The sequence below is a fragment of the Onychomys torridus genome, chromosome 22 (genome assembly GCF_903995425.1).
Source record: "Onychomys torridus chromosome 22, mOncTor1.1, whole genome shotgun sequence".
NCBI classification, from domain to species: Eukaryota; Metazoa; Chordata; class Mammalia; order Rodentia; family Cricetidae; genus Onychomys; species Onychomys torridus.
This window is the reverse complement of record NC_050464.1, coordinates 7,278,832-7,302,872: the sequence shown is the minus strand read 5'-3', so window position 1 is coordinate 7,302,872 and position 24,041 is coordinate 7,278,832. Positions and strand designations below refer to the sequence as shown.

Here is a 24,041-nt window from a genome sequence, read left to right as displayed (position 1 = left end):
AGGTAGGCTTATGAGTATGCTTGAGGCCAGGCTGTGAGCTGAGGTGCTCAAGAGTAGAGAATGAATTTTCTTACATTCACTTGTGCATTTACCTCCCTCACCGCCTCCAGAGCAGGGGTGCTGGGCATTTCAGGTGGTGTTCTTGAATGTCCTGTCAGACTTAAGACAGCAGGTGGATTTCAGTGCTGCTAAGGAAGACCTTGAACCCCTGATCCTCTCATCTACTCTCAGAGTGCTGGGATTACAGGCAAGACCACTACACCCAGTTTATGCTGCACTAGAGATGGAACCCAGGACTTTCTACATGCTAAGGGAGCAAGCACTCTTACCACTCAGCTTAGAAAATAGCAGGGCACTGTCCTAAGCACATTGCTGTTCAGGAGAGCGGGTGACCTAGCTGGACAAAGTTCAGAGCACTGTCACTGCTCTTAGACCTGGAAGGTATGTATAAGAAGGGAGGGTCCCAGCCAGCGCTAGCTTCCTTTTGGACATTTGTTACTCATTTTATGTGTTTTTGACAGAACAATGGCAGAACTGTCATTGTCTCTGAGGAAGGACACTGGAGATGTACCTTTCAAGAGCAAAGACCACTTTTAAGTGAGCTTTGCAATAACACAGATCCTCTGCTGGAAGTAAAATCAATAGTATTCATCGTACAATGGTGAAACTTTCAGGTAGAAGAATCAGTTAGCTGTGATTGGGATCATCCAGGGTGGTGTGCCAAAGTGGTAGTTTGAATGAGGTGTCTCCTGTAGTCTTGGGCATTTGAATGCTCCCCAGTTGGTGGTGCTGTGTGGAGAAGCTTGTGGCCCTATGGAGGAAGTGTGTCATTAGAGGTGGACTTTAAGAATGAAAAAGCTGCCAGGCAGTGGTGGCGCACGCCTGTAATCCCAGCACTCAGGAGGCAGAGGTAGGTGGATCTCTGTGAGTTTGAGGCCAGCCTGGGCTACAGTGAGTTGTAGGACAGGCTCCAAAGCTACACAGAGAAACCCTGTCTCAAAAAACCAAACAAACAAACAAACAAACAAAAAAGAATGAAAAGGCCTGTGCGTTCCCATTGTGCTCGCTGCTTGTGCTTGTGCTTCAAGATATGAGCCCCCTGCTTCTGCTTTCAGCATCCAGTTCCTGCTGCCTACTGGGTACAGTGGCTCAGGACTCTGATCCTAACACTCAGAAGGCTGCCTGCCTGTCCACACAGGGACTTATAGGCCAGCTTTGTTACAGAGTGAGACCCTGTATGAAAAAGAAAAAGAAAGGAAAATAGTTCCCATGGTAGCTGTCTTTGGCTATGTTTTATATACAAAGTAATGAGGTCATAAATTTGTAAGCCCAATAAAAATCTGAAATTATAGATTTACTCCTAAGTTCATTATTATTAGACTGTTAATGAAATGCTAGCATGGCGTGCATGGGAATGTGGCTGGCCCAGCTTGGACTTGGGCACATCATTGGAGCTTCTCCAAAAGTTTTCTGCCTTCTCTTGCTCGTCAGGCAGATATTTTAAACATATCTGTGTCCAGTATTGTTGTGGGGTTTAGGGACACAGTAGGGAACAGGTGAAAAGCTAGCCGTGTTCACAACTTCCTTGTAGTGGAATAGACAAAGAAAATGATCATCTGCAAACAACAGTGTGTTGAGGGGAGTGTGTTACAGTATGGCTTATGTTTTAAATGATGGACTTAAATGGTTAGAACTGGGGGTTCGAGAGATGGCTAAGCAGTTAAGAACACTGGGTTTAATTCCAGCATGCACATGGAAGCTAACAGCCCTCTGTAACTCTATTTCCCTTTTCTGACTTCTACAAGCACTGCACACATTCAGTGTACAGACATACATGAAGGCAAAGCATGCATACAAATAATATAATAATAAAAATTTTAAAGGCTAGGCCTTTGGATCAGCAATAGAGCACTTGTGATGGGCTGGGGATGATGTAACTCAGTGGTAAGAATACCTGCCTAGAATGAACAAGGCCATAAAAACACAACAACATGGAGAACTTTGGCTGCTCAGACAGAGGTGGATGTATCTCAGACATGATGGCCTTCTGAAAACTGCAAAGGTCTGGAGATAGATGGCTTACAGATGGATCTAAAGGGGGGTTATGAGTGGCATCGTTGATTTTTGTCTGATCTGCTGAAAAATGGAGATGCCATTTTCTGCATCAGAACAGATTGGTCTGTTTCATTCTGTGCATGCATTAGGTTTAAGCTGCCTCTTAGACATCCAAAGAGAAAACCACAAGGTGTCAGAGGAGGGGCTGGCCAGCACAACACACATGGAGCATGAACAGTGAGAAGAGAAAGATCCAGGGAAGGGCCGTGGGAACTTGTGAGAGAGCAAGGCCCACAGGAGACTGTGGTGTCCAGAAGCCAGATGGAGCAGAGTGAGGTAGTTATTTTGTTCAATAACTTCTTACATTTATTTATTTTGTAGGGCAGGGTTGGGTGAACACATGTGTGCCATGGGGGACCATCTTGGAATGGGTTCCTTGTACCATTTGGGGTGTGGAGATGGATCTCAGATTGCCAGGCATGCTGTTAAGCACCTTTATTTGGTGAGCCATGAGGCTGCCCATGGAAAGGCTGGACTTAAAGGAAGAAGGAGACCTCTTGGGGTTTCTTGTTTGGTTGGCTGGTTTTGTTTTTGCTAGCTTTTGGCAGAGCTGCTGGCTGTGGAGAGGTGGGAATTCAGCACCTGTAGCTGAATAGTGGGTGCAGGTGTGTTGGGGGCAGAGAGGCTCATACAAGGAAGAAAGCCAGAAGATGCAGCCAGGCCAGACCAAGCATGTGAACTCAGAAACAGGACCATAGTTAGAGCAGTGTAGAAGGGGGAGGAGCCAGAGGGGTTTGGGTGTTGCTTTTCTCTGAGAGCTGCTGGAGTAGTAGAGCTGCTAGAGAACTCCTGAGGAGATGGCTGTGGAAGGCTCAGATAGATAATCCACAACAAAGAGGCAGGTGATATTAGGACTGCATCCAGATGCAGGCCTCAGTGTGCTTCAGCTGGAACATACCCATTTCAGGAAGGGACATACTGCTGGGGCATACTTCAGTCATGAAGGTAAGAGAAATACAGGCCAGGCTGGGCTACATGAGATCCTATCTCAAAATGCAACAAAGTTCTTTAGACATATTAAACATACAAATGACCTGTGTGTCAGTTATAAGGCTGTTTACTGTTTCCATTACATTAAGTGTTACATGTTTAAAAAATAATTCATTGTGCTCAGTGATCTGCCAAAACCGTGCATAAAGCACTACTGCCTTTTGTGTTGGAATTTAGAAGGGCCTTTAAGTGGCCTATGTGCTATGTCCTTGCAAGGTGCTTCTCTTCCTAGTGCCGGGTGCAGCTCTCTGTCGCCATCTAGTGTCACCAAATTGTCTTTCTTGAGTTTTCTTAAATTTTAAAACCTGGATAAAGGGTATTTAATTTTAATTCAAAACATATTGAGGTTCTTGATGATTTCTTATTTTTCCTTTAAATAATAGGTAGTAGTATTTTTCCAGGTCTATTCACCAAGAACCATTAAAGTAAAAATAAGACAAGCTGGGGCCCTATGGGTATAGGCCTGTACTTTCAGCTACTTAGGAGACAGTATCAGGAGGATCACAAATTCAGGTCCAGCTTGGGCAACACAATGAGACATTGCCTTATAACAAAAAGCCAAAAAAGGACTGGGAATGTAGTGCCCTGGGTTCAAGTCCCAGTATATGTGTCTCTGTTACATTCTCTGTCTGTCTCTGTATACAACCCCTCAAATATCTAAATACTGGTTTGTCTGTTTTAGATAAAATGAATCTTTTTAGAACTTTTCTTGAGGTAAAATTCCTTTACTGTAATTGAAAAAAAGCTGTTCTTGATTGATTGATTGATTGATTGATTGATTTTTGAGATACAGTCTCTATGTAGTTCTGGTTAAATTCTGAGACTTGTTATATAGACCAGGCCTGTTGAGCTCACAGAGATCCTACCTTTGCCTCCTAAGTGCTGGGACTAAAATGGTGTGCACTATGTGCCACCAGTTGTTTGTTGTTTAAACTGTGGTATCAGGAGAGTTCCAGAGTACTTCTGGACCACAGACCTAACCCTGAGTCCTGCACACACAGCACAAGTCTTCCTGCAGAGGGGCGTGGCTGGCCCCTGGAGAGTCACTCAGGGATGTCACTGGGAGAAGGCAGTTTAAGACCAGGAGGGGCAGTGAACACACTTCAGTCGATCTTGGAAAAACAACCCCACTTCTTAGTCACAGTCATTTGTAAACTGTTGACCAACAGCTGATGTTTGTTTTACAAGTTAGCAAGAGGCAGCATGATTATGTGAAAGTTGGTTTTTCTCTCTTTCTTTCTTTCTTTCTTTCTTTCTTTCTTTCTTTCTTTCTTTCTTTCTTTCTTCCTTCCTCCCTCTCTCTCTCCCTCCTTCCCCTTCCTCTGTCCATCCACCCATCCCTCCCTCCTTCCTTCCTTTTTTTCTTTCTCCCTGCCCCCCCCCCCCAACAGAGTTTCTCTGTTTAACTCTGTGTAATCCTGGGACTCGATCTGTAGACCAGGCTGATCTTGAACTCACAGAGATCCACCTGCCTCTGCCTCTTAAGTGCTGGGATTAAAGATGTGCACCACCATTGCCTGGCCAGTGGGTTTTTCTTTATTTTGGGTATTGCCGCAACAATAAGGCTAAACAAAAAAATAAAAAATAAATTTAAAAAATTGCCATTTTGATTGGCAGTGTCAGTGGATTTAAATGCTGTTTCTGTGCTTTATTTTTTAGAGACAGTTCCTGGAGTTTCCTGCTGGAACTTCTCTGAGTTAATTTGTTATTCAAATCTTTCATCATTCCCCCAATTTGCACAGCTGGAAAGAGCATAGCCTTTATGAAGAGCTGTTTGTGTTGGGGTGATGAATTCTAGCAGGAACAAAGGGAGAAAGTTTTCCATGTTGGGAAAGAAACCCAATGGCTCTAATGCCATGGCTGGGTATGAGTGTGCATGGCAATGCTGATGGTGATCAGTGGTGCTGGCTGTACATTTACTAGTGATCCTGTTGAGTGCTTGAGTGTGCATGATGGTGCTAGGTGGCTGGGTGTGAATGGTGGTTCTGGGTGTGCATGTTTATATTGGATGGTAGGCGTGCACAGTGGTGCTAGGTGGCTGGAGAAGGATGCTGTTTCCTTGTAAAGCTGTCATGGCCTGACTGGAAGAATCCCACAGGTGTGTGTTGAGTCATCTCACACTTATTCTTATAGAATAAGTTGATTTCATCTGCATATTGATTTAATTCACTTGCTTGCTGACTAGAATTTTCTTGACTAGATAGTAAATTTTAAAATGTTAGTAGTTTATTAAAACAAATTTCTTTTCCTCCCTCCCTCTCCCTCTCTCCCTCTCTCTCTCTCTCTCTCTCTCTCTCTGTCTGTCTCTGTCTGTCTCTCTCTCTCTGTCTTTCTCTCTTTCTTCAGGGTTTCATTTATTCCAGACTGGCTTCAAAGTAATTTTATTTTATTTTATTTATTTATTTTTTATTTTATTTTTTTGGTTTTCCGAGACAGGGTTTCTCTGTGTAGCTTTGCGCCTTTCCTGGAACTCGCTTTGTAGACCAGGCTGGCCTCGAACTCACAGAGATCTGCCTGGCTCTGCCTCCCGAGTGCTGGGATTAAAGGTGTGCACCACCACCGTCAGGCTTCAAAGTCATTTTATAGCCAAGGATGACCTTGAATTCCTCATCCTCTTGCCTCCACCTTTCAGGTATCAGAGACAGGCATTGTCTTGAGCTCTTGAGCAAATTTCTTACCTCTTCTAAGTTCTGTATCTGAAGTTATAAGAAGTATGTGTCATGGGTAACAGTCATAAAGCCTCCTCAAAAGCACAAATGGTAATCCCAGCACTTGCAAGGAGGAGATGAGGATTTTTGATTAGCCTGGACTACATAGCCAAAGTCTGTCTCAAAACTACAAAATAAGATTAGTCCAAAATAGTCACAGTTACCAGTGTAAACGTGTGTGTGTGTGTGTGTGTGTGTGTGTGTGTGTGTGTGTGTGTGTGTAAGGATCATTAAAGCTAGGGATAGAAACAAATGTAGATCCTGGGTTGGGACCTAGATGCTGCATTATCATTATCATGTACCAAGAATTAAACATGGACATCTGTCTGTGGAGGACTATTATGTTTGCAAATTTCATCCTGGGAGGAGTCTGACAAACTCACTGTCTTCAGGACATTACAAGAAAGTTGGCCAAGGAGAACATCCATCTTCTGAGTCTTTTCTTGAGTCGGATTTAAAGAAAGCTGAATGATCTTGAGTTACTTTCTACTTTAATAACAGATATTAAAAGTCTTCAGTTTGGGGGCTGGGGAGATGGCTCAGTTGGTGAAATACTTACTATATAAATATTAATACCTGAGTTCAGTCACCAAAACTCAGGTAAGAAAAGCCAGGGACAGTGGTATGTGCTTGTAGTCTCAGCCCTGGAAAGAAAGACAGGAGGACCTTTGGAACAAGCCAGCCCGCCAGTCAGGCCTAGTAAGCAAGCTCCAGACCAATAAGAGAGAGACACTGTATCAAAAACTAAGGTAGGGGGTGATTGAGGAACATGCCAGGATTGACCACTGGCCTCCAAATACATATACACTCTTGAACATGTATGTACATATTCCTCTCCCCAGAAAGCTTTTGTTTGGATTAGGTCACATCAGTAACTATCTATTCTTGTGTAAGGAGACTATAACGTGTTATTTCCTTGAGTGTACTCCCCCAGGCAGATTTGATGTCTATGCATTCTCTTAGACAGGTGCCCAGAGCACTAATGGGAGTAACTGGGGAGCTGAATGCCTGTGTGTCTGACTGGGTTTGTTCCTGCCAAGGCTGCCATTCTCTGCCTAGGCTTATTGACTTGAATTGGTGTTGTTTGCAAGTGACTGGAATATTCTTTTCTAGTGTTGGTCTCTGGGGAAGGAAGCGGGGTGAGACTTAAGCCTTGTCACTAACATTCAGTGGCTTTCCTCACCTCTTCCATGTCTTTTTCTCTTTTCAGCCTCTATTCCATGGCTCATTTATGCATTAATGCATTTATGCATTAATGGTGTCCATGGAATCTTGTGATAAAGCACTCACTGACTACGTGAGTCCTGGAAATGGAAGTTAGGTGGTGTGAATGGCACTGTTTCTTTAGCTTTCCATATCACCTCTTTGTTACCTGGAGGTTTCTAGCCATCTTCACAGCACTTAATGTAATTGTGCATCATTGTAAAATTATATTTTGTGTACTGTTTTGTTCTACATGTGTATGTATAGTAACTAGCGAGAATGATTCTTAAAACAAAATCACGTAAACTTTGGGTTGGTTGGAATTACCTTTAAGTCGTTCAGTAAGTCATCCTGATAGTTCAGATCAACTGTAGAGCTTGTCTAGGAGCTTGGTTTCTTCTGGTGCTGCACTTGTCACTCATGTGGGCTGATTTTCACAGGGCGACCTGAAGGCTTACCTGCGCAATGAGCAAGAGCATGTGCGGGGTGATTCACAGACCATGCTGCTGCAGAGGATGGCGTGTGAGATTGCTGCAGGGTTGGCAGCCATGCACAAGCTGCACTTCCTGCACAGGTAGGTCTGGGTAGGCACAGGCACACCCTTCATATTGCTGCTGCTACAGCTGTCTGAAGAGGTTGTGAGGTTTGGGAAGAGGCGCTGGGCTGGGATGCAGCTTATTTGGTAGACTGCTAACATGCCTAAAATTCTAAGCTTGGTAAACTGAGCGTAGTGGTACACATATATAATCCCAACACTCAGTAAGTAGGAGAATAAGAAAGAAGTTCAAGGATATCCTCAACTACATAGTGAGTTTAAGGCCAGCCTGGGATACATGAGACCCTATCTCAAAAACACCAAAACAAAAAACAAAGGCAAGAATGGAGGAAGGAAGGAAGAAACCAAAGAGATCAGGTTGTAGCGTGAGCTCTCTACTTAAAGAAGTATTGGTAAATAAAGGCAGAGTTGGGCTTCAGTTAAACCAACACCAAGGAGTAGCATGAACATAGTCTGAATCTAGGAAATACTTGAGGAATTTGAGGCAGTATAAGAAGTCTGCAAGCCTCAGAGTAGGGAGTGAATGTACCTGGTTCCCTCCTGACCTCTGGCTTGTTGCATCTGATCAGTCAGTTTAGGCTTCTGATTATACCCACAGGATCTCCTTATGTGCCTGTTCACAGTCCTGAGAAAACGCTATAGGCACAGCAGCACCTCGTTGCAGTAAGTGATGGCTTTGGTTTCTGGCTGGTGAACAGGCTAGCTTAAGAGTGTTAGGATTTGGGGCTGGAGAGATGGCTCAGAGGTTAAGAGCACTGACTGCTCTTCTAAATGTCCTGAGTTCAATTCCCAGCAACTACATGGTGGCTCACAACCCTCTGTAATGAGATCTGGTGCCCTCTTCTGGCCTGCGGTCATACATGCTGTATACATAATAAATAAATAAATCTTTAAAAAAAAAAAAAAAAGGTGTTAGGATTAAGTCTGAAGAGGCCTCTTCCTATTTGTACACCATAGGCTTCCTTCTATCCTAGCACAGGTGACTGGTCTGCTCCATGACTTGGAAAGCAGAGTCCTGCTTATTCTCCTTTAGACTTTAGGCTTTTGAGTGCCAACTTTTCAAAACAGATTTATTTCTTTGTGTGTATGTAGAGTTATGAACCCCGGCCAGAAGAGGGGGTCAGATTCCTTCTTGATCACTCTCCATCTTTGAGTGAGAATACCTTTGAGGCAGGAGCTCTTCCTAGCTGGCCTTTTCTCAACTAGGCTGGAGGCCCACAATCCCCAGTGATCCTCCTGTTTCTGCCTCACCTCAAAGCTGGAGCTACAGGTGTGAGTGGCTTGAGATCATTCTATTCCTCATGCTTGCATGGCAAGTGCTCTTAACTACCAGCCATCTTTGCATCCAGATCTTTGTTGATTCTAAATTACTTTCTAAGTCTCTAGGAAAATTTGACAGGGTCTCTTTAGTTGACTTTGGGTAACTCATGTGACTCTACCCAAACTATCTGAAAAGGCATACCTGTCTAGAAGAGATGTTTGTGAAGTTTTTGTTTGTTTGGTTTTGTTTGGATTTTTCGAGACAGGAATTTTCTTTTTCTTTCTCTTTGTAGCCCTGGCTGCCCTGGAACTCATTCTATAGACCATACTGGCCTTGAACTCAGAGATCCACCGGCCTCTATCTCCTGAGTGCTGAAATTAAAGGTGTGCACCACCACTGCCTGGCAAAGTATTGTATTTTTAAAATAACTCTTGGGCAGCCAGGTGGTGGTGGTGGTGGTGGTGGTGGTGGCGGCGGCGGCGGCGGCGGCGGCGATACACACCTTTAATCCCAGCACTCCCAACACTCGGGAGGCGGATCTCTTGAGTTTGAGGACATCCTGGTCTACAGAGTGAGGACAGCTGAGACTATACAAAGAGACCCTTTATTGAAAAACAACAACAAAAATGTCTTGGGCTAGAGAGATGGCTCAGAGATTAAGACTGCTCCTTCAGAGGACCCAAGTTCAGTTCCCAGCACCCACATCAGGTGCTCACAATTGTGTGTAACTTCAGCATCAAGGGATCTGACTTCCTCTTCTGTCCCCATCAGGCACTCCCACACACATAGGATCCACACACATATACACAGTTTAAAAAACAATAAATCTTTTTTAAAACTTAAATAAAAAGCAAGTCTGCAAATAATTTGTTTTTAGTATGAGTCATCTATTTATTTGTTTGTTTGTTTGAGAGCACCTGTTTGTATCTGGGGATATGGTGAGCTGTTATAGGACTGTCCCTTTTAGATGGTCATCACTTCAGGATTAGAAAAATAAAGGAAAGTAGTTATCTTTTTCTTCCACATCTGTTTCTTGGTTGATCTGCAGTAGTAAACACATTATTTTGTTAGAGTACTTTTAAATTGTGAAAGGTGGGACTGCAGAGAAGGCGAACAGTGCAGAGAAGCAATTCAGTTCCCAGCACCCACGTCAGGCAGCAGCTGATCAGCACCTTTAATGTCGCCTCCAGAGAATCCAGGACCCTCTTCTGGCCTCAGTGGCAACTTCACACACATGATACACACACACACACACACACACACACACACACACACACACACACACACACACAAACATAATTAGAGCATGAAGTTTTAAGTATCCCATCAAAGTCAGCAACATGAGGTTCCCAGAGTTGGCTAGAAAGTGTCCTGTTCTTACAAAGATGACAAAGCGTCATAGCCAGTAGTGTTTCCATGCATTCTCAAGGAAAAGTCTTCAGAGACTTGAAAACAAATAAAGATAAATCATATGATTTGGACGATATTCAAGAGCAAAGGCTCAAGGTACAGAAGAATCTGGGAACCATCAGCAGCTGTTACATTCTGCTTTTTAAAGTAACTGCTTTAGGCTGAGTAGGTGAGACAGCTTGATTGGAAAAGAGCTTACAGGACCAAGTTTGACTCCGTATTTTTTATTTATTTAAATTCATTATCCAAAAGATTTATCTGTCCTTTTTTTTTTTTAAACATACATTTTGATTTGATTTGACTTGATTTTTGAGACAGGGTTTCTCAGTGTAGTTTTGGTTCCTGTCCTAGATCTTGTTCTGTAGACCAGGCTGGCCTCGAACTCACAGAGATCCTGCCTGGCTCTGCCTCCCGAGTGCTGGGATTAAAGGCATGTGCCACCACTAACTTGGCAGTTTATCTCTTTTGTTTTTTTTTTGTTTGTTTGTTTTGTTTTGTTTTGTTTTTAATGCGTATGAGTGTTTGCCTGTGTTTATGTAAGGGTACCACGCCCCATGCATTGGCCTCAGAGTTCAGAGAGGGCATTGGGTCCCTGGAACTAGAGTTATAGACAGCTGTGAGCCACCATGTGAATGTTAGGAAGAAACCCAGGTCCTCTGCAACAGCAGCAAGTACTTTTTAACAACTGAGCCATCTTTCCTGTCCCAATTTGTGTTATTTATTCATTCATTCATTCATTCATTCATTCATTCATTCATTATTTATTTAATAAAAGCCAGTGTGGTGTTGCAAGCTTGTAATCCTAGTGCGGGGTTACAGATAGGAGTGGGGGAGTGGTATTGTAAGACAGTGTCTGAGGAGCAGCACCTGAAGTTATCTTGTGGCTTCCACACACACATGTGCATGCATAACTGCACACTCAGATGCCCAGATACACACAGGCTGTTTGATATAAAGTCTCCTGTGGAGCAAACTTCTGTTCTTTATAAATTCTTCTTGTGTGGGTAGCCTTCCATATGGTGTTATTTTAAAATCAAGATTTAGAATATTGGTTGACTCAGAGGACTTGGTTGAAATAGACCAGTCCACCTGTCTAACCCAAAGTTAAGTTGTCCTTTTGTTGGAAACTGATCTAGTAAGTCACCCTAGTTAAAATCTGTCTTTACATAATGTTTACAGAGAACCTTATCTCAGGATCTCAGGCTGCCTACATTTCAGAGGTGACACACACACAGCATTCCTGAAGGCCGTGTGAACAGCACATGCTGCTGTTACCTTTCTACAGGTGACCAAGAACCTAGGCTCCCCTGCCCTCCACTCTCAAGGTCTCCTGAGCAGAAGGGTTTTTTTTATCAGGTCACTTTGGTGGGTAGTGTATGTGCTCAAGCTGGCTAAGTAACTAACTTGTTAGCCAACAGGAACATGCGCCCAGGAGGTGATAGCACACCAGGGAGCCTTTTATTGATTGGCCTGGGTTTTTGTTGTTATTTTGTTTGGCTTTTCTTCCTTCCCTCCCTTTTTTTTAAGATAAGGTCTCAATGTGTAGTCTTGGGTGACCTGGAACTCAAAGAGATCATCGGCCTCTGCCTCATGAGCTGATTAAAGGTGTATACAGCTACACCAGCTAAAAAGATTCTTTTTTTTTTTTTTTTTTTGAGCTGAGGATCGAACCCAGGGCCTTGTGCTTGCTAGGCAAGCGCTCTACCACTGAGTTAAATCTACAGCCCTGAAAAGATCCTTTAAAAGGAAAAAAAAAATATTGTACCCAGTGGTCAGTAGGCCAAGATAAGAGAATGACAAGTTCATATAATGAGACCCTGCCTCAAATAGAAAAACAAAATATTTATCCTAGTATTACTTGAAAGGGTGGCAAATGGGAGAGACAGACATTCACAAAGGAGCTAGTGTAGGTTCCAACTGTACTATTGAATGTAACAGTAATGGCTAAGGATGACTAGGTTGGTTTATAGGAGGGATGTCTGTATTGTGATATCTTAAGTATGAAGGTGCAGTTTAGTAGTCATAACAGTTTATTCTCTTCTTTGTATATTTGTTTTGGTGTGCGTACTATGTAGAAAGACTGTACCTACCAGTTGTTATTCTGTACTACCTGGAAGGGTAGAGGGAAAGGTGGAAGACTTTTAAAAAACAACAAAACTTTGTACTTCAGGAGGGCACAGAAGGAGCCCAACACCCTTACTACCCAGTTAATGTGGTATCTGTGTGTAGCTCAGTTGATAGAACACTGGCCTGGTATCCTCCAGGTGCTGGATTTATCCCAAGTCCTAAGTAAACCAGGTATGGATATGCATACTTGGGATTCTGAGATTTGGGAGGTGGAAGCAGATAAGACCAAAAGTTCAAGGTTTTCCTTAGCTACATAAGAGTTTGAGGCCATTCTGGGCCACATGAGACTCAGAAGTAAATCAAGGGACACACCATCTGCTAGTATGTCTCTATCTTACAAGTGAACAGCCATCTGTAGAAAATCATTTGTGGTATATAAAGCACCAAATACTGCATCTTTCTAGGCTGGTCCAGGGTAGGCCCCCTGAGAAAATTAGCATTCCAGGTGAAAAGTGCTAGCTTCCTTCTTAACTAGCACTTGGGCCACTGATTACAAATGTGCTCACAGATAATACACCAGCTTTCTTTTATCCTGATCCAGCATGGCTTCTAGTCTAGAACTGGCTCTGGGAAGGTTGTCTCATGGTAGTTATCCTGGTGACACTGTGTTTTAGCAAAGCTGTCTGGTTATGGTGTAGGTCCAGGGTACAGGAACCTGAGGGGATAGGCCAGAAACCTCAGGGTCCCTCTCAGAAGTGGAGTCGGCTCACATCCCAGGGAGACTCATTAGACATGCACTGGCTCCTAGGATATGCCCATTCTCAACCCAGGTCTGCTGCCTGCTGTGTTTTGTTTAGAAGTAGGGAAGTGGGGCCCCCAAGTGATTCTAGGATGCACTTGGTGGTGAGCACCATCAAGGCCTTGCCCTAGAGATAGTTCCTTGAAAACTAGGTTGGCCCTTTGGTTTTGTTTAGATTTGGCTCATTTTGTGTTTTGTCAGTGCTGAGGATGGAATTTAGTGTCTCATGTATACCACTGAGCTGTATCTCCAGCCCCTTACTGAGGGGTTCTAGGTAGGGACTTCATAACTGAGCCCTGCCCCCAACCTAACCTTGGTGTTAGACGTTGTCAAAGCATCCTTCTTTCAGGGTCAGCCTCCATTCTTGGGGTCCTCTAGGAAGTTTTATTCCCTGGGCTTAGACTTTGAGCTGGGGGCACGGAGTATGGCCCCTAGAGTGGTACTTACCTCTGCTTTCATATTTCTCCAGGGTCAGTACCCTGGACAGGTTGGTGTCCAGTACCCAGAAACTGCTTATTTGAGTATTTCATCTTGCTTTGCAGTAGTGTACAATGGAAGACTAAGCTAGAGCCAGTAGAGACTCATAGAGGCCTGGCTGTCCAGCTCAGACTTGATGCTGGACAAGCCCAAGGAAAAAGCCACCCAGGAGTCCTTATCCCATCCCATCACCAGTCCAGAAAGTCCAGCCAGCAGTTGCAGACAGTCTGTAGGCACTGTCCTCTATGTCTAGTCATAATTTCACAGTGGAAGACCCTTCGCATTCCCAGAGCCCAATACAGGTGGCTGGTATGCAGTAGGTACTCAGTAATGTGGCATTGCTAACCAGCAAGGATAGATCTAATAAGCAGGAAAAAGGCCATCAACGCTTTAGGAAGGCTTGTGCACTCCCCCCCCCATCCCTCAGATTTCTTGATATAAGCTGGCACATCTGAGTTCTGCAGCGTGATGAACATGGTCCTTCAGAGCTTCAATGTTTGTGGCTGCTGCAGGCAGACAGTGAGGAGGACAGAGAGGGTCAGCTGGGGTTGGGGTTGTTAACTCTCCTCTCATCAGCTTTATAACTGTGAGTCTCCTTTGATCCCTCTGAGCTTATTTCTTCTGTAGAGCTGGGGATCTGTTTTACCCAGAAGTACTGTTACCAAGATAGTGTAAGCCATGCTCCAGAAGAGTATGCAGTGGCTCTCAGGCAACTGGTTCCCTGTCTTCACTCTCTCTATCAGGAGCTTAGTCACTCTGCTTCCTATAGACAGAAACTTGGCATGGATTAATTTGAACTGTCCTTGGTCACCTTGAACCATTTGCACTAGAGAATCCTTTTACAGATGGGCAGACTGTGATGTATAGCTGCCCGCGTTAAAAACAAATGGTGATGAGATGTGGCTTGGAATCCTTGGACCTGCTGCCAAATGGAGTGACCAGCCACTGCCTTCTGAGAGCCAGGCAGGGCTGGAGCTTGGGCAGCCTTGTCACCAGACCTGTTTTTCAGCTTAAAGGAGAATGCTGGCTGCGTTTATGTTTCCTAACCTGAGCAGCTTTGACGTCAAGTTGCACACTAGCACCTTGTGTTTTTTCTGTTCCATAGCTTTGCACATTAATGAGTGCAGAGAATACTTAATGCTAACATTTGGAGGCCAATTATATCATTACCTTGAATCTAGATAGTAGTCGTAACATTTAAAAACATTCTGTGCGTATTTTTTTACGTTCCTGTAATCCCCGTTTCTGTGCACATACACTAAAATTACAAGTAAATAAATAAAGAAATAAGGAAGAAAAAAGAAAAAGAAAAAAATTAGAGGGTTCTATATTGTTCACGACAGCAAAGTCAGAAAGTGTCCAAGGTTTTGCTCATTGGCTTCATGATGGAGTGCCACGTAGATCACCACACATGAGCAGCATAGAGCCGCTCAGTACAACTGAATCAGCATTACTCTCAGAGTGCCCATTGAGACCCAACAATGCAAGGTCCAGTGTTGCTGCCCCCCACTGCTCTGCCCCTTGTAGCTGTTGATGGTGAGGACATGAAAACACTTCACCTGCTGGCAAAGCTACTGCCAGCCTCTGCTCACTAGTAGCTACTGTTTCTTCCTCTAGCTAATAAATAAGAAAACTCAATCACTTAGAGAAAAAGGAGGTTTTTCTTAGAGTAGGAAGGGCATCGTAGCTACCTTAGGCAGCTCACAACCACCCGTAACTCCAGCTCTAGGGGATCAAATACCCACTTCTGACCTCTGAGCAGCTAAACTCATGTGCACAAACCCACACACAGATAGACACTCATATACATTTTTTTAATTTATTCATTATATATGCAGTGTTCTGCCTCAGGCTAGAAGAGGGCACCAGATCTCATTACAGATGGCTGTAAGCCACCATGTGGTTGTTGGGACTTGAACTCAAGACCTCTGGAAGAAGATCAGTCAGTACTTTTAACCTCTGAGCCATTTCTCCAGCCCACATAATTTAAAAATAGTAATAAAAAAGTACTTTAGAAAATACTTTAAAATATTTTGAAAAACCAAAACAACAAAGGAGTTTTTGTTTTTGTTTTTTGTTTTTTGTTTTTGTTTTTTTAACTCATTGAAGTTTTTTGGTTTTTGTTTTTTTGTTTTTTGAGACAGGGTTTCTCTGTGTAGCTTTTGCGCCTTTCCTGGGACTCACTTGGTAGCCCAGGCTGGCCTCGAACTCACAGAGATCCGCCTGGCTCTGCCTCCCGAGTGCCACCACCGCCTGGCCTGAAGAATCTGAAGAATGTTTGTTTGAAAGACAGGGTTTCTCTGTAGCTTTTGGAGCCTGTTCTGGACTAACTCTGTAGACCAGGCTGGCCTCGAACTCACCTGCCTCTGCCTCCCGAGTGCTGGGATCACAGGCGTGTGCCACCACTGCCTGACGGAAGACAATCTCTTATGTTGTTTTTCCTGTCCATTTTATTTGAAACAGTGTCTCTTGCTGGCCTGGAACTCGCTATAGGCTAGGCTGGCCTCCTGTCTCTGCCTCCCCAGCTCTGGGTTTGCAGGTGTATGATACCATGTTCAGTATTTTTATGTGGGCTCTGGGAATTAAACTCAAAATCCTTAGGATCACAAGGCAAGCACATTAGGTCCTAAGCCATCTCCCACCCATCAAAGTACCAGTTTTCTAAAGATGAACTTGTTCTTCAAGTGAATCCTGTCTGTATGTTGTGACAGTGTACTCCCCTCCACCCCCCACTCAGGAGAGTGGGAAGAGACAGCGTTCTTGTAGAGGGTCCGGTACTAGTACCTGTATAGCTTTGAAAAGTCAGGGCAGGTTGGGTGAGGGCACAGAGTGGCTTTTGGACCTTTGGAGTTGCACCTTTATTAAAGATTTAGAGACTGTTTCTAACCAGATTGTAAAGAAAATGAAGTTCTTCCTGAGTCAACTCTGTAAGTACAGTGATCCAAGCTATTGATGTAGGTATGTTCAGTACTTAACCAGTAATCCTAGTTATATGCCTAAAATGTGGTTAGGAATGTGGGATATAACTCTTAAAGTGTGCAGAAAAAAAAACAAAAACAAACAAACAAACAAAAGAACGGGACACTAATTACTAAGCAGAGAGCTGAAGACACTCCGGTTTCTAAGGAAGACTCTGACCTGTGGCAGTTCTGTGTGATGGAGTCCAGGCTGCAGATCCTGTTTGTTCTTACGCTGGCCTTACTCCTTCCATTTGCAGTGATCTGGCCCTACGGAATTGTTTTCTCACCTCCGACTTAAATGTCAAAGTGGGAGACTATGGAATAGGATTCAGCAGATATAAGGTAAGCAAAGCTCTGCCTCTGACTTGTTAACACATGTAGTGTCAGCTATGGAGTTGGGCTGAAAAATGCTACTCATGCTAGAAGAGGGGATGAGTCTTTCTAGAGCAGGGTCTGTCCCGGGCCTTTTAACAGTACCATTGACATCTGGTTTGTCTAAATCAGTGGCTTTGTGCCAAAGTTTTGTGACAGCTTTAGAAAGACTCCATTTAAAGACATTTGTAAGTCAGTGTAATTGATTCAATTTGACTGAATAATATAAAAAAATTAAACACTTTAATTGTGCATATGCATGCCAAGGACATGCATGTGGAATTCAAAAGACAACTTGCAGAAGTCAGTTCTCTCTTTCTACCATGTGGTTCTGCAGGACAGAACTCAAGTTATCAGGTTTAGCAATAGGTGTCTTTACGTGTTGAGCCATTTCACTAGCCCTATACAAAAAAACTAATAATTAACGTGTGGGAAAAATGATAATTAATATTTGTACAGCCAAGCACACTTGTCGTGTAGATGTTTCTCCACTACAGTCAGTAAAACTGCAGCACAAGTTTGATAAACTTGATTTTTAAACTGTTATAAATATACCATAAAGGAAATAAATTAGTAGATGATATTTTCATCTGTATGTGTTTGCTGAGCTCAGCTGGACAAGGATGTGGGCAAAGACATTGCTGCGGCTGGAGAGACAGCCTGGGCTGAAGCACTGCTGTCCTTGCAGCAGAGGACACGGTTCAGTCCCCAGAACCCAGTGGAGGCTCACAAGTCTGTAACTCCAGTTCCAGAGGATATGATGCCCTCTTCTGATCTCCTCCTTGGACTTTGGACACATACATACATTCAGACAAAATAGTTATACACATAAAATTAAGTGAATTGTATCTTTTTTTTTTAAGAGAATTTTATTGCCACAATGTCCATTGTTTTCTAAGCAGCAACATAAAGATAACATTTATCTTCATTTAGTGGGTTCTTATGCTCTCAAAACCTGCAAATTTAGGTTGGTTCCCTGTCAAGCAGTAGCTGTAGTGTCTGAAGCACTTGGTGTGTGCTGTGAAGTTGCTGCTGGCATCCCCTTTCCACCCTCACAAAGGTGTTGGCTTTGTTCAGCCCTTATTTATAGCTAAGGAAGAGGGCTTCTAGTGTCTGTAGCTCACCATCACTTTGCTGCTGGTAAGTGGACGGGGGACAACCTGTAACGTCAGCTGGGGGAACCAGCACAGTCCTTCCTCAGCGCAGAAGGCTAGCCTGTGCTAAAAGTGGCTGAGCAAACGTTGTGCTTTAGAGACCCATTTACAAAGCCTTTAGATTTCAGAGGAATACCTCACATCCTTCCTTCCATCCAGAAGTCTCTCTTCATGCCACCTTCCCCTCCTCCCCCTACTACGTTCTTGGTTGGGTGTGTGTTTTTTGAGAATATTTTGCTCTTAAGCTATCAAACTCCCCTTACATGGACTCCCCCTGAACACTGTGCTTGTGACCATGCAGGAGGATTACATTGAGACAGATGACAAAAAAATTTTCCCTCTGAGATGGACTGCTCCAGAATTAGTGACCAGCTTTCAAGACAGGCTCCTGGCTGCAGATCAGACTAAATACAGTAATATCTGGTAAGTACCTGGTATGCCGTTTTATTTGGTTTCCTTAGCAAGGGCCCGACTCCCTTCTCTTTGAGTATAAAAGTAACTATGTTAGGATGTAGCGGGGAGGAAGACACATCATGTGCCAGAGCAATGATGACAATTGTGAATACTGCTTCTTTTGTCCATTTTTTTTCTACCATAAACAAGAACTACATTGGTTTTACATTTGTGACTACACAGAGCCTGGGATAGAGTAGGTACTTAATCTTTACTGAAGTGAATGGGAAAGCTGAAAGGGGTTTGGACTGTTATGTAAGACTGATTTTTTGTTTGTTTGTGTGTTTGTCTTTTTGAGACAGGGTTTCTCTGTGTAGTTTTGCACCTTTCCTAGAACTCGCTTTGTAGACCAGGCTCTGCCACCCGAGTGCTGGGACTAAAGGCATGCGCCACCACCGCCCGGCGTAAGACTGATTTTTAAGAGTCATTTCAAAAGGTGCTAAAATGATGTGTTCAAATCTTAGACTTGACAGTGTCATGGTTTTCTTAATAATAGCTACATTTTGGGGTGCTGTTTTCATGTTTATTTTTGGCTTTGCTTTGGATTGTTTTCCTTTTCATTTGGGAGCTATGCATTCTGTGCCTGTACTTTTATCAGTTATCCTAGAAATTACAGCATGTGTGAACTTCACAGACCTTAATCTGACTTCATTTCCTAACCCTCTCTCTTGACTAGTGCAGGGACTTAGAACATTTTACTTCTGTTTAGCTGTGCACCCTCACGTATGTACACATGCACACATTCACTTATGTGCCATTGTTGGATAGTCTCATGTTTTCTTTTACCCCCACCTTTCCCAACAAAACACATGTTACCTTTTTTGATTTGTTTGTTTGGTTTTTCAATACCCAGTTTCTCTGTATAGCCTTGATTATCCTGGAGCTCACTCTGTAGACCAGGCTGGCCTTGAACTCAGAGATCCACAGGCTTCTGCCTCCTGAGTGCTGGGGCGAAGGGTGAAGCGGCACGCCTGGCTGACGTGTTACTTTCTAACATCAGTTGATGGACCACCTAATAAACTGCTTTCCACCTGTCTCTTTGGTTCATTCTTGTGTCTGATCTTAGACCGTCCTCTGGGGGGGTGTCCTTCCTGGTTTGCTTTAGTGAGGCCTGCTGGTAACAGACTGCATTTTCCATGAGCCTGCACACACTTGCCTGTTCTGTTCTCATTCCTTAAATCACTTTTACTTGGTGACAGTGATTTCTTCCCAGCATGTTGAAGATGTCATTCTACTGTCCCCTGGCTTCCATTGTTGCTTTTGTGAGTAGCTCTAAGTCTGCCTAAGATCTTTGAAGGTAACGTGACATTTTCTCTCTGGCTGGCTTAACACTCTTCTCTGACTTTTTTCTCTTCTCCTATTTTATTTTCCTGTGATGTTTGCCAGTGTGAACTGTATGAATTTGGATTGATGTACCCACCCCTGCTTGTTACTTATTTGACCTTCTAAATCTATAGGTTGATAAAATGCATTGGTTCTAAAACATTTTTAGCCCTTATCCTTTAAGTCTTGCCTCTGTTTATGTTCTCTCCTTCTGAAAGCTAACTGAACATGTGTTATTGCTTCCTACTCTGTCTTACATCTCTTACCTGATCCTCTGCATTCCACTCTTTGGATTCTAGAATATGTGCTCTAGCCACTAACTTTCTATTTCTAATATTCCCTCTTCAGCTATGTCTATTTTGTTAAATCTCTCTGTTGGGTTTTATAATTTTAAAAAATTATCAGAGTTTTTTAGAACTGAATTATGATCTGTGTCAAATTACTACAGTAAGTAACTTTCCGTTTCTGGATGGAACATTGTCTCCTCTGGCTTTCCTTATGGTGAGAATCCATGGTGGTCTAGACTGAGACACACTTCCCCACGGAGGACCCGTGTTTGCCTCTGTTGGGTACCTGGGTGTCTTGCCACACACAGGGCACTACTCTCTCAGGGCCTTGCAGAATGAGCTTGAAATGCTTCACTCAGATAATGAGGATTGTTCAAGGCTGACTCTGGGTACTTTGTCAGTCAACCCCATTAGTCACTGTTCTCTCCCTACCTGGCAGCTTGCCTTTCAGGAGCTGGCTTATAACTGCCCTGAAGCAGAATCTTCCTGTGGGACACCTTACCTGGGTGGATTCAGGGCTTTGGCCTGCTCAGCAGTGTCTTCTTCCATGGAGCCTTAGGAAACATACAAAGAAGCCTAGGTGCTTGCAGGGATGCCCCAGGGCTCAAACATGGCTTTTGTATTCTCAGTGCTCACAATTCTAGCTTCACACTGAAAGTTCCTGCCTTGTTACCCACCTGAGATTCTTCAAGATGATTTTTTTTTTTTTAATGCTTCACTGGCATTTTTATTGTACTTATCAGGATGATTGACATGAAAACAGAGTCTGTGTTCCCCAAGGCAGAGCTGGCCCTGTTTCTGACTGTCAGAACATTTGTGGGCAGCATTGCCAGGTCCCGCCATACTGCTTATGCCAAGGTGGATGAGGGAACCTCATGCAGAATTTAGAGTGGAGGTGGGGAGAGCAGCAGGACACATTCCTTCCTCAAGAACATGACCTGTGGGCTCAGGGATCTGGGGAACCTGTGCTTTCTTTCCTGTCTTCTGAAGAGTTGGGGGTGGCAGAAGCCTGGGGCTTTGGTCTGACAATGTCTTACTGGAAGAGGAGAAGGAAGTGAGGTGAATGAGGGTTGTGAAAACCTGAGGCAGGGAGACAGGCCTGTCTAGGGCCCGCCCAGGGGAAGGCATTGCCACTCATTCTGCCACCTGCCAAACAAGCCTTTTGGTTTAGTGTTTCACATGGACTTCTTATTTTCTTCAATAAAACTGGCAACTCTCAGCCGGGTGGTGGTGGCACATGCCTGTAATCCCAGCATTCGGGAGGCAGAGGCAGGTGGATCTCTGAGAGTTCAAGGACAGCCTCCAAAGCTACAGAGAAACCCTGTCTCAAAAAACCACAAAAACAAAAAAAACAAAAAACAAAACAAAACAAAAAACCACCTGGCAACTCTCCAAGGTCAATGGACAGTGTTTTAAACATTTTCTACTTAAAGTGGTCATCCGCCCTGCTGATGTTTACCAGGGAGGACCTCCTTTGCCAGGGAGAAGATGCTGCCTTCTGGGCTGGTGTGAGGGCTTTTCATCCTCTTCCTCCCTTAGGAGCAATAACCTCTGTGGCCATGGAACACTGGCTCTTCTCAGTCACTTGTAAAGAAGCATCAGAAAATTGAACACCAGGTTGCACAACAGCAAATAGCTCCAGTCTGTGCTGTTGTTACTCACTAGGTTCCTAGTGGGCATTGAGCAGTCTCATAACCACACACCCAAATCTGGAAGAAGACAGAATCGCAAATTGCAGGGAGCTTTTGAAAAATTCCACTTTTCCAGGTCAAACCTGGCTATGTCACTGAATACTAGAAATGAGCCATGTATGGTGGCATACACCCTTAATTCCGGCACTGGGAAGTAGAGGCAGGCAAATCTTTTGCATTCATGGCCAGCCTAGTTTACATAGTAGGTTCCAGGCCAGCCTGGGCTACATAGTGAGACCCTGACTTTATTAAAAAAAAAAAAAAAAAGGGTGATATGGATCCTAAGTACCAACTTACTTGTTAAAAATTCTCCCAGAAGAATCTAAAAAGATGGCTAAGTGGTTAAGAGCATTGGCTGCTCTTGCAGAGGACCTGAGTTAGACCGCCAGCACCAGCATGGTCACTCACATTCCATCTGTAACTCTAGTTCCAAGGGATCTAATACCCTCTTCCCCTCTTCTGGCCTCCATGGTGCACAGACATGTATGCAGGCCAATTATACATAAAATAATAAAATTTTTAAAAATTTAAACTTCCCAGATGACAGGCATGGCTCCCTGAGAACATCCCCATAGATGTCCATATGATGGAAAGTAGTGGAAGAAATGAGAGGCTGGGAAGGGGAGGAGAAGACTTCCTTTGAGCTAAGCAGCTGAGGCCTTCCAGGGCGTAGAGCTCAAGGGTACAAGTTGTGGGGTTGGGGGGGTATTATATCACATGTTTATAATTCCAACGCTGGTTGAGGCAAGAGGACCACTGCGAATTGAAAACCAGTCTAGGCTATGTGATGAGTTTCGTTTCAGCTTAGTCTACAGTGAGAACTTGTCTAAAGACAACACCAATAACATAAGAGCTAGTTGGATAGACCCTGAGATAGGGTGTCCCACTGTGGTGACACCATCCTGGGGCCTCTGCTGGCATCAGACAGCTGCCACAAGCTGGGATGCTGAGGAGTAACCAAAGCAACAGGTCTAACTGCCAAGTGAGTTTTGTTCACATGAAAGTTTCTTGGAATTATTTTATAGTGTTTATCATTATTCAATAGGATTCCCCACCTCAGAATTCAGAGTATTTATGTTGTTGAACCATTTTGTCAAGCTTTAACACATTCCATCAATCTTTCAATTAATTCCTTTTAAGTTGTTTTTTGTGGGGTCTTTTTGTTGTTGTTTTGGTTTTTCAAGACAGTGTTTCTCTGACTAACAACAGCCTTGGCTGTCCTGGAACTGGCTCTGCAGACCGCCTGCCTCTGCCTCCCGAGTGGTGGGACTAAAGGCGTGCGCCACCACTGCTCTGCTCCTTTAGGTTTGAAAGTCACAAGGGGGCTGGAGAGATGGCTCAGAGGTTAAGAGCACTGGCTGTTCTTCCAGAGGTCCTGAGTTCAATTCCCAGCAACCACATGGTGGCTCACAACCATCTGTAATGAGATCTGGTGCCCTCTTCTGTATACATAATCAATGAATGAATGAATGAATGAATATTCCTTTTTTTAAAAAAAGAACTTTAAAGTCACAAGGGATCCTATTGTTGAATTCCTGTAATTATTATTATACTCTGTTATAGTGATGAAGTAAGAGAAGGCCTTTTGGTCACTCTCATTTTAAGAGAAATAGCTCCTTTTTTGCCATTGGGATATTATTTTAAGAGCTGTTTTATCCTGATCTTACTAATAAATACCACTTCCATGCATATCTTGTCCATACAGTTGCTGATGCTGCAAATAAAAATGAGGTTGTTAGAGACTTCAACATGACCCTCTTGCTTTCCACAGGTCATTGGGTGTGACACTTTGGGAACTTTTCAGCAGTGCTGCTCAGCCTTATGCAAACCTTTCCGACCTGGATGTTCTCAATCAAGTCATTAGAGAGAGGGACACGAAACTCCCGAAGCCCCAGCTGGAGCAGCCTTATTCTGATAGATGGTTGGTAGCTTCCTTCTGCTTTGTAATCTACAAAAACAAGGAAGGGGACTGGGGAGATGGCTCAGTCAGGGTTAGTGCCTGCCACTCAAGCAGGAGGACCTGATTTTACACCCCAGCACTTTTGTAAAAAACTGAGTATGGTAGTATGCACTGGTCTTCCCACATTGTGGAGGTGGGGACAGGAAGATCCCTGGGGCTTGATGGCCTAGTTAAGTCAGCCTAGCTGATTCAGGGAACTCCAGGTCCAGTGAGAGACCCTGTCTCAAAAATACGATGGAGACTAATTGAGGAAGA

At 43.7% G+C, this 24,041-nt stretch overlaps 1 protein-coding gene across 2 annotated transcripts in view; it reads left to right on the top strand.

Annotated features, from left to right (window-relative positions):
* Lmtk2 (lemur tyrosine kinase 2) overlaps window positions 1-24,041 on the top strand; it is a 96,216-nt gene that overhangs the window by 56,239 nt on the left and 15,936 nt on the right. For both annotated transcript variants that reach the window (XM_036171953.1, XM_036171952.1), the window contains exons 7-10: window positions 7,457-7,590; window positions 16,804-16,888; window positions 18,374-18,495; window positions 23,598-23,747. In XM_036171953.1, coding sequence (XP_036027846.1) covers window positions 7,457-7,590; window positions 16,804-16,888; window positions 18,374-18,495; window positions 23,598-23,747 — 491 coding nt within the window. The remainder of the gene's footprint in view (window positions 1-7,456; window positions 7,591-16,803; window positions 16,889-18,373; window positions 18,496-23,597; window positions 23,748-24,041) is intronic.